General features: G+C 44.5%; 1 protein-coding gene across 1 annotated transcript in view; it reads right to left on the bottom strand.

Moving 5' to 3' along the window:
• Positions 1-1,148, bottom strand: part of LOC117098957 (stimulated by retinoic acid gene 6 protein-like) — a 48,395-nt gene extending 47,247 nt beyond the window's left edge. The window contains exon 1 of the mRNA XM_033238037.1: positions 799-1,148. Within this exon, the coding sequence (XP_033093928.1) occupies positions 799-896 (98 nt within the window). The 5' untranslated portion in view covers positions 897-1,148. The remainder of the gene's footprint in view (positions 1-798) is intronic.
• Positions 1,149-11,116: the final 9,968 nt, after the last annotated feature.

Here is an 11,116-nt window from a genome sequence, read left to right on the forward strand (position 1 = left end):
TTCTAAAGCACTGGGAGTTAGGGCTTCAACATAGGAATTCGGGAGGGAGACACGGTTTGGTCCATAACACCCCAGATCGAATCAGCCATGGTGGAGTGGGAGAGAGTCATGGAGGCAGTGAACAGACACCATAACTGACAAACTCAGGCCATTTGTGTTTGCCAACCCTGACCTCTTCACTCCTGCCTGGAGCAGCTCCTCCCACCTCTACTGATTGGCATGGCTCTTGTTCATTAAGTCCTGCCTCAAGCAGAATCTGCCATGAAGTATCTTCTGATTGCCATGATGCAGTTTTCTGTCTGGGCTTGACCTACATCCTTTTATGTCATATGTTTATTTGTTCATTTAACACACACTTATGGATAAATAGGTGCAGTGGTTCCAAGTGTGGACTTGAGGGCCAACTCCATCATTTATCAGCTGTGTAACCTCAGGCAAGTTTCATTGTTCACCTCTCTGAGCCTCAGTTGTATCTAAGATAAGCTATACCTACCTTATGGACAGTGGGGCTGAAATGAGCTAGTAGACATCGAATACTTAGCCAGGGTGCCTGACAGACAGTAAGCACTCAGTGAACATTAGCTATCATTGGGAGCCGACTATGTGCCGGGTATTGAGCACACAGTCACAAAGTCACAGCCCCCTTCTAGGCCAGAGTGGCTTGGAAGCCACAGCTAGATCTGATTCAGCATGATGTCTGGGATACAGGGGAGGCTCCATACATACTTATCCTCAAAATGAAAATGATGAAAGAAAAACAAAAGAGAAAGAGAAATACAAAGATTAAGTACAACATACCTCTTTTGCTGGATGTCTAAAAGCAAAGAAACACTGTAAATGCATTTCCTCTGAAACCAGGCTGTCTCCTTCACTGAAAGAAGCAGTTCTTGGTACATCTCTGTCAGATGGTTCGTAGAAAATAATTGCTAAGCTCTTCTGTTTCTAGGTATGCAGAGATGCTATCACTTCCAGGAGTGCCCATCTGCAATGTGCTTCCTGGCTCCATTTCCCAGACTTCAAATGGATATTTTAAATTCTTGGATGATCATGGCAAGTTTCCTCACAATTTTATAATTCCTCTCTTCATATCATTAAGGAAGAATCATTATTGAGTAGTCACCAACCGTTCTGGGGACATTGGAAAGGCAGCCACCTTAAAGTGGGGAAAAAAAAGCTAAGACATTGGTTTTAAAATGCTTAAATTCTGGACATTGGTTTTAAAATGCAAAATTCTGGAATATTTGGTTTATAGTAGTAAAGACTCACTTCTGAGGGGCTGCCATGCTCCAGACTTGGACCCTTTTGAAACCAGCATGATAGATTTCATTTCCCTTCTCTTGGGCTTTCTCATTTTTGATTTGAACTCAAACATAGAACTTGACATATATCTCCAGAACACTTCAACATTTGATTTCTCTTCACCATGCTAAGCTACATAAGCCTTTTTGAATATTGTTTTTCCTATCCAATGTATATTAATTTATTTGGGGGCATTTGAATACTCTCTCTGAGTTCATCTAGGTTACCAATAAAAACATTTAATAGAACAGAGCCCTATAGCACTCCACTACAGACTTTTTTCCAGGAGTTATGCAATGGTGCTGCAGTTGGCTGAGAGTGAGGAAAGAGATTACTGACTACATCTGACCCAGGTTAGGAAGAGTTACTGTACTGGGGCCCTGTATGTAGTAGGGTTCACAGCCTGGGTGATGTCACAGAAGGAAATTCAACAGTGTATCACAAAGGTTTTGCTTGTTTCCTGAGTGTTGTAAGCTTATTACAGGCCAGCTTCTAGTTATTCTCTAGAGACATGGCTTAATTATTAAATTAAGAACTAGCAATAGAAACTAGAAACTAGAAATAGAAACCAAACTAGAACTAGAAATTAGAAACAAAAGAACTCAGATATCTAGAAGACCTAGTGCAATTTCTTCATTAAGATGTGAATGGAAAATCAATCTTGGACCCTCATTAAGCTAAAGGGGAAAGTCAAGCTGGGAACTAAGTCAGGCAAACCTACTTCCCATTTTATTTCTAAATAAGGTAGCTACAAAGTTTCAATTAAAAAAAAAAAGAGCTACATACCTTTCTCATAATTTACCCACAAGGAAATTCTTTGTGGGCCTCAAGGTCTTTACCCTAAATGGTTCTGCTGAATTTCACCTTGGCTATGTAAATTGATGGCTTATCTTCACACGTGCCATACAAAGGACAGGCAGAACTCAAAGTTATCCCTTTGTTCACCCGAGACAAATGCACATCTCATTGCTTCCTCTGCCCTATTGTTTATGTAAAAGTACAGATTCACTGAGCCAGACTAACGGATAAGTGACTATTCCTCTACCTTCCTCTCACACGTAAACTGTGTATTCAGGGAAGGGCTAATCAGAGACTCAAAAGAATGCAACCATTTGTCTCTTATCTACCTATGACCTAGAAGCCCCTACTTCGGGTTGTCCCACCACACCAGACAGAACCAATGTACTTCTTACACGTATTCATTGATGTCTCATCTCTCCCTAAAGTGTATAAAAGCAAGCTGTGCCCCGACCACCTTGGGCACATGTTGTCAACACCTCCTGAGGCTGTGTCACAGTTGTGTCCTTAACCCTGGCAAAATAAACTTTCTAAATTGATTGAAACCTGTCTCCGATATTTTTGGGTTCACAAAGTAATATCAATGGCTTTCTGGGACAGATATGAGTTTTGACTTGGGACTATTTTTCTCTCTTTGACAAGCAATGAAACCAATCTATACTCTGATCCTGCTCCTTCCCTGTTCTCTAACAGGTTTGCTTCCCCTCTGCTAGTAGAAGTAAGCCAATCTTTTTAGCTGGGCATTCAGTGACCTTTGTAATCTATCCCCAACTAATCTTTCCAGACTATTCCAGAGAAGACTCAACTCTGGATAAACCCACAGGAGAGCTGGGACTAACCTCTCAGGCCTACCCACCTCTCCTGTCTTCACTCATTCATTCATATCACAAATATTTACAAAGTACCTACGTACCAAGGACTATGCTAGTCCCTGAGGATAAATGCTCTTGGGACACACCTTGTTTCTTCTTCCCAGGGAGGACAAGATCCTGGCTTCAGCACAGTATTCACCCTAGGAAGAGTTTTAGTGTTTTACAGTTTCACATAGACAGAATGCAGATCACAAGGAAAGAGATTACTGAATCAGAAAGCTGGCTGTGACCAATCACCATGACAGGGCCTGGAAACAGTCAGGAGCAGAAGATCAGATTCTGCAAAAGCCATTTCTAGAGCACCAGGAGTGGGATCCACTTAAACTGAAGGCCAACCACATATAAGAAAGAGCTTGGGGCTGAGATACCCAGAAACTTGGGTGCTTGCCCCAGCCCTGCCCTGAAGAGCTGTGTGATGAGTCCTTTCCTATCCTGTGCTGCAGGACGGAAAGTGAACGCGGCCCCTAAAGACCACTTTTTACCCGACTCAGTGCAGGTGTCATCTCTGAAGCTTTCAATGTCCTCCCTCACCAACCTATTGCTTCAGGCATACCTCTGAACATTCAGTGACTTCTGTATGCATTTCTGTTCTCTCCACCTGATAGACGGCTCCTTATTCCAGCACTGTGGCTTGTAATTATTAGGAAATACATACTGAATTGAGAAATAAGGAACATCGTCATTTCTAGATCTGTAATTCCTGCATTACCCACAAGGTGACAATTTCCTACAGGTGGTCCCAGCACAAACCTTACATTTGGATAGAAGCCCCAGGAAGGGCCAGGTGCAGTGGCTCACGCCTGTAATCCCAACACTTTGGGAGGCCAAGGTGGGAGGATTGCTTGAGTCTAGAAGTTCAAGGCTCCAGTGAGCTATAATTACACCACTGCATTCCCGCCTGTGAGACAGAGGAAAGGAGAACCAGAAGGACTCTCCAAAAGGCTCATCCTCTGGCCCCTGGTAGGTATGTGCTGTCCCCTTCCCCTCCACCTGTGAAGTGTCCATCTGTCAGAAAGCAATACAGGCCTGCTCTACCATGGCCAAGCCTAGGTTGCACTATTTCCAAGCTTCTCAGCTGGCTGGGAAAGGCTGGTGGTCTGGCTCTTACTGACCTCTCAGGCTTCCCCTCCAATGTCTTCACACCCCACACAGCACTGCAGCTGTGCTGAGCTTGCTCCTGCTCTTTACTGTGCTGTCCTCTCTCTGGTCCTCATGCCTTCCCATACACTGTTCCCTCCATGTGGATTCCCCCTCTCTATCATCCTTCCAGGCCAACACCTATGGGCTCTCTGAGATTTAATTTAGGAAGTGCTTTGTCCAGGAGCTTTCCTTGACTCTCTTTTTCCCGGAATACTCTTCAATAGTAACATTCATTGCACTGAAACTGCTTCCCTATCCACCCTACCTGGGCCACCTTCTTGAGCACACAGAGCATGGCTTCCTCAGCTACTCCCCAGTGTCCAACACAGGCCAGGTATAGAATGAGCCTTCTGAGAGCTTGCTGGATGAAGAACAAATGAGTCAATGCATCAGCAAATCTACAGATTCGGGATGTGACGTGGCAAGATGAACTGAGACTTGTACCCCTCCCCAATACGGGAGAAATTTGAGAATAAGTCGGGTGGAAAGCTATAGCAGGTCCTTGAATAAAGCTGTCACATTCAACGTGATTTTTTTTACAATATTGATGAGAAAAAAGGAAACCACCTCCAGCCAGGACCACTGTCTGTGTGAAGTTTGCACATTATCCTGATGTCTGTGTGGGATGCCTGAAGATGTGCACCGGTGAGGGAACTGGCGTGTCTGCACGGTCCCAGTGTGAGTGACTGTGGGTGTGTGTGAGTGCGCCCTGCGATGGTCATGGTGTGTTCCTGCCTTGGGCGCTGAGCTGCTCAGAAAGGGTTCAGCCCCTCGCTACCCTGAGTAAATAATTACCTTGTAATTATTTACTTGTACCTTCTTATTAATCTTTCTTAAATGTTCACATTCATTTTAATGTTTATGATTAGACGTCTTTGGGGTTTTTATTTAGAAGTTTGGTAATGTTTTTATAACCACAAATATGCCATAGGAACTCAACCTCTTGCCTGTATTAATTAGCCTAAGTAAAATTGGTTTTGTTATACGTTGTCTCACTTAAAGTCAGTTTCCAAGAACCTATCCACGGTGTTAAACAAGGACTTGCTGTGCAATTTTTTGTTGACCTGGATCAGAAAGCAATCAAATGCTCTTAGCACAATAATGGCACATTATTATTTTGAAAGGAAAAGGGCCAAAGGCATGTAAAAGGGGGCAAGTGCTTTCCTCCTATGAGACTAGGCTGTGCTGCCTTCTAAGAAAGTGAATTCTCCCGTTGGCAAGATGAATTCTCTGTCAATTATTTGTGAGGAAACTGGCAGCAGATATTTTACCCTCCTGGTCAGAAAGGAAGTTCCAGGGGCTTCCACTTTGTGTCACAGAGCTGATGTTGGGATTTTGCTGGTTGCCAAGTGCAACTATTCTATTTAGGAAGCGGGGAAGTAACCACAGGATGTGTGCTCTGTGATCTGAACTTGGGCCCTGAGCACTGTATGCCCCGACTTTAACTGTGGCCTATGGTGGTTCACTCTCGTAAATGGTCAGAGGTCCCTCTGGGGAGGGGCTTACAGGATGGTTTATAGGATACATTTGTAAAGAGTCCTTCTTTAAGGGGACCCAGCCATCCTTTCAAAGAAGAGGCTCTGAGTTAATACTAGGTCTGAAAATGGGACAAGAACTTCTGGCTCTCCACTGTGGTGATTCAAAACAGGCTCTGGACACCAGATGTGGAGTTTTCCCTGTTATATGGAGCATACAGAATTTTAGTAGGATGCCCATCTCTTTCAGTCCTAGGGACACTGTGACAACTAGCCAATGCCAAGATTCCTGTGAGTCAAAACACAGTGATGCTCACCATCTTACTGCCCATTACAATGTATGTGCCCTGCTCTGCCCTTGGCAGTTGGATGCTACCACTTGGCCTCTGCTATTCTGGGATCCTATGATTCCCAGTGGATTAAGGAGCCCATCTCAGTGGTAGCATCTCTTATCTTCATATGTGGCCAAAAGAGGAGAGCCACCACCAAGTCTTCAAGGACAGTAGTGGTCCCCTCATTAATGAATTTCCCAATGTCATAGTGAAGGGAATGTCCTCTGGGCCCCCTTGGAGAATGCAGTGGTTGGTTGGGTGGGTGAGTGTGCGAGTTGTCTATAACAAATCGATTCCAACATCTCCCTAAGCCTTTTTATCCCATCCCCTACAACACACCAAGGATGTTCTGGCATCTCAATATCTTTAAATACAGGTCACCTTTGAATCCCCGTTCCACTCAAGCAGCTAAGTAAACTGTAGAGCCTTTTCCCCCTGCACAAATTAACACATTGAATCCAGAATCTCTGATCAGTGCACTTGTATCAATAAATTCGACTTGATGCTAAATTCTTTTTTTTTTTTTTTTTTTTTTGAGACGGAGTCTCGCTCTGTCGCCCAGGCTGGAGTGCAGTGGCCGGATCTCAGCTCACTGCAAGCTCCGCCTCCCGGGTTTACGCCATTCTCTCGCCTCAGCCTCCCGAGTAGCTGGGACTACAGGCGCCCGCCATCTCGCCCGGCTAATTTTTTGTATATTTTAGTAGAGACGGGGTTTCACCGTGTTAGCCAGGATGGTCTTGATCTCCTGACCTCGTGATCCGCCCGTCTCGGCCTCCCAAAGTGCTGGGATTACAGGCTTGAGCCACCGCGCCCGGCCCTTGATGCTAAATTCTATTCTGCCTTCCTTGGTCTAACACCCTAAGAATCTATTGATGCATATGTTCTCCAGGTTTCTACAATGTAATGTAGCAAAATCTTGCCTTTTTTTTGGTATAAAAGCTAAATCTTCCCAGGGCAAATCTTGTATGTGCCCTACTCAAGTGCCTAGAGTTCTGATGTCAGCTGAGAGTCTAGTGGCCACAAGCCATAGGTCTTGAGGAGAAAAGGTATCCCTTGCAAGGCAACTGCCTTGGGTGATCTTAACACAGAGTCCTTAAGCAAGGGAAAGAGAGTCTTCTCAGGCATGACAGGCAAGCTGCTTCCATTGGCAAAGGAAGCTCAGAATGACTCAACGGTTCAGGATTCTCAGCTTCATCTGAGTCCACCCAGATTTCCCCATTCCAAGTCTCAGGTTCTCATTCCCTAACTTTCACGTAAGAGACTGGTAAGCCTGTGAATTCAACTTATAATTACGCAACACACACAATTACATTTTTTGTGTCATTTTCAGCAATGTTGACCCTGTAGTTGCAAGAAACGTATTCTCATTTATCATTTAAATAAATAATTTGTATTATTTTTGAAGCATATTTGTAGTTAAGCTTTCCAGTTCTCTGATTGTGACCCATCTTTGACAGTTATTTCCTGGGACCACTCCTGGTTCTATTAACTGGATCACTCAGGCCTAGTCAGATGACAAATAGAATTCATTTCCCTTTTTTTCTTTTTCAGGCAAGCAACAGCTCTGTTTCCCAGGCTGGATTGCAGTGGCCTGATCACAGCTCAGTGCAGTCTTGAATTCCAAGGCTCAAGTGATCCACACACCGCAGCCTCCTGAGTAGCTGGAGGCACGTACCACCATGCCCAGCAAACTTTGTAAGTTTTTGCTAGCAGAAAAGAGGTCTCACTGTGTTGCCCAGGCTGTTGAACTCCTGGCACAATCCTTCCACCTTGGCCTCCCAAGGTGCAGAGATTACAGGCGTGAGCCACTGTGCCAAGCCTACAAATGGAATGTAATATAAAGAATTATTGGGCCAGGCATGGTGGCTCATGCCTGTAATCCCAGCACTTTGGGAGGTTGAGGGTGGTGGATCACCTGAGGTCAGGAGTTCAAGACTAGCCTGGCCAACATGGCAAAACCCTGTCTCTACTAAAAATACAAAAATCAGCAGGGCGTGATGGCACGCACCTATAGTCCCAGCTACTCGAGAGGCTGAGGCAGGAGAATTGCTTGAATCCAGGAGGTGGAGGTTGCAGTGAGCCAAGATAGCACCACTGTACTCCAGCCTGGGTAACAGAGCGAGATTCTGTCTCAATAAATAATAATTAAAAAAAAAAAGAATTATTGGCTGGGCACAGTGGCTCATGCCTGTAAATCTGAGCACTTAGGGAGGCTGAGGTGGGCAGATCACTTGAGGTCAGGAGTTCAAGAGCAGGCTCGACAACATGGCAAAACCCTGTCTCTACAAAACAATACAAAAATTAGCCAGGCATAGTGGCACATGCCTGTAGTCCCAGCTCCTCAGGAGGCTGAGGCAGGAGGATAGTTTGAGCACAGGAGGCAGAAGTTGCAATAAGCCAAGATCATGCTACTGCATTCCAGCCTGGATGACAGAGCCAGACCCTGTCTCAAAAAAAAGAAGAAGAAGAAGGAAGAAGGAAGAAGGAAGAAGGAAGAAGGAAGAAGAAGAAGAAGAAGAAGAAGAAGAGGAGGAGGAGGAGAGGAGGAGGAGGAGGAGGAGGAGGAGGAAGAAGAAGAAGAATTATTATTATTATTAATTGGGCAACTTGGAGGTAGCAACTGTGAAGCAGCTACCACCATTAGGGCTAGGAGAGCAATGGAAATGGTTGGAATGACTAAAACTTAGATACATATAGGAGGGGTCCTTGGAGCTCAAACTCAGACCTCTGCAACCACTTGGCTGATGCTAGTGTCACTGAGCTTGGAGAAAAAACTCCAGGGGGCCTGGGGCGGTTCATTCTGGTTGGGCCTGAACTCTAAAATCTTATCAGCACTGTGTGAGCCCCAAATCTCTGCTCAGCTCTCACTTCCCAGCAACTGCCCTCAAGTCTTGCCCTGTACTTGTGCAGTACAGGGTCAGCCAAAGGTCTAAGACTTGTGGGACTCCCTCTCTGTGGTTCCTCATTTTCTGTCCTAGATCCCCAAATCTCTGCCTTAGTCTTGAATTCTGATGTCTACCTCTTCTGTTCAGTGAGACTGTTTGGCCTCCACCTCCCTGCACAGTGGCCTGGAAAGTGTCCCCAGGAAGAAAGCTTGGGTAGATGTGGGGCTCACATTGTGTGCCCCCTGACACTCTCAAGGATCACAGCTCTGTGTTAGAACACCGTCCAGTGCCTGTCCATAGCTGTTTTCTTTAATTTGTCAAAGTTATATAGTGGTTTACAGCAGGACAGCAAATCCTCTATCATTCTTTTTTGTCTGCTCAGTATCTGAATTCCCATCTTTGCAGAGTTCTATATCTTGCTACACCCCCTTGCATGCAATATTGAAGTGAAATCTGTCTCCCTAAAAATCCCATCTGTCATTTATGGAACTTCCCTCTAGATACCCACCTTGCCTTCTGTTCTGTAATGGCCCACCAGAGGTCTGGAGAAAGGGCTTTCACCTTCCCTTACCTTGGAGGAAGACTATTTATGATTGCCCTAACTGTTAAAGCTTGAGGTTCAAATCCATGGCCTATTTATGGAGTGGCCTTTGCTCAACTGAGCTCCTGTCCTCTTCCTCTGTGCTGGAAGCTCTCCAAGGACAGAGAACATCTGCCATTTATCTCTACGTTCAAGGGAGGAATAAATGAATGGGACATTCATACCCACTTCAGCAGCTGCTGGGTGGGCATACATCTGCTCTGAATGGGGGATTGACTAGTCTTCCCTGTGTTGTGTTTGTGTTCAGGCTGGAAGCTGAAGAGGAAGAAAATCACACCCATTCTTGTCGTCTAATTACTTATTCGGGTGCATGGGATCTCTCCACCTGCCAGACAACAGAGGCACTTCAACCCCCTTCCCGACTGGAAGAATTTGTCCCTACTTTCTCCCATCGTCTTAGGGGGCCCACAGGTGTGGCCCACAGTGTTAACTGGTACCCTGGGAACCAGAGAGATGAAAGAGCACAAAGCCTCTGCTGGGCTATGGGCTTGCGGGCAATTTTAAAAGGAAATAGACACGACTGATCACCTTTAAAGCTTGGAAATGTTTTCTCCACCCAGATACAGGGGCTTTGATGCCACAGGCTCAGTGTTGGAAAATGAGTCTTCTGATTTAATTCCCAAAGAGTCATTATGCATACCTAATACTCTCCCTACCATTTAAAAGGAATGTAGATCATATGTAAATGTGCCTCTGTGAGATTGTGTATCCTAACCTGCATTAAGCACACGTTAACTTCATTATAATGACACCGTTCACTTACCGCTCCTTTAATGTCTGCATAAAAAGGAGGCAAATCATTTCTGTACACATTTATTTCTCAATCATGACCACGTTTTGTCCAGTCCAGGTCTCAGGGTCAGGCACCGTACTATGGGAATGGTGGCTCAGTTCGAGGTAATCAAATATCAACTCCCCTGACCCCTAATTCTGACCCCCTCGATGCTCCTTGCCAAGACTCATTCTTAAACTCTTTCCTTGACGAGGACCTCACTATCTCTGGAGCAGCCTAATCTCTCTTTGAACAACTATGAACCATTAGAAAGTTTGAACTTACCAGCAAAGTTGTCCCTGTAAAGCAGCATGGAGTTCGCTTATCTCTTTTGTTTGCAAATCCTGCTTTGTTAAGTGTTTCTTTCTCATAGTGAGACTCCATCTCTGAAAAAAAAAAAAAATTGTTTAAATTAGCCAGGCGTGGTGGTGCTCACCTGCACTCTAGCTACTCAGGAAGCTGAGCAAGGGAGAATGGCTTGAGGTTCAGGAGTTCGAGGCTGCAGTGAGCTATGATCATGACATTGCACTCCAACCTGGGCAGCAGAATGAGGTACCATTTCTTTTAAAAAAAAAAAAAAAAAAAAGTGCTTCCTTCACATCATTAAACAATCTTAAATTTCTGCATGTTTACACATTCACATATTTACAAGTATGCCATTACATTAGATGTGCGCTTTTTAATTTGCTATTTTACTAAACAATGTATTATAAACATGTTTTCATTTCTATGAACCCATATCTTCTTTCTAATTTTTAATGCCTCCGTGATCCTCTATTGTTAGATGCACCATAATTTATTTAATGATGCCTTTCAGTGGGCATTAAGGTTGTTTCCTTTTTTTTTTTTTTTTTTTTTGGCTGTAGTGACCAACTCCAGGATGAAATCTTCACACATAGTGATCTTTTTTTTTTAGGAGAGATTCCTAGAAGAGCGCAGAGA

This window comes from Trachypithecus francoisi, unplaced genomic scaffold (genome assembly GCF_009764315.1).
Source record: "Trachypithecus francoisi isolate TF-2019V2 unplaced genomic scaffold, Tfra_2.0 Lachesis_group16, whole genome shotgun sequence".
NCBI classification, from domain to species: domain Eukaryota; kingdom Metazoa; phylum Chordata; class Mammalia; order Primates; family Cercopithecidae; genus Trachypithecus; species Trachypithecus francoisi.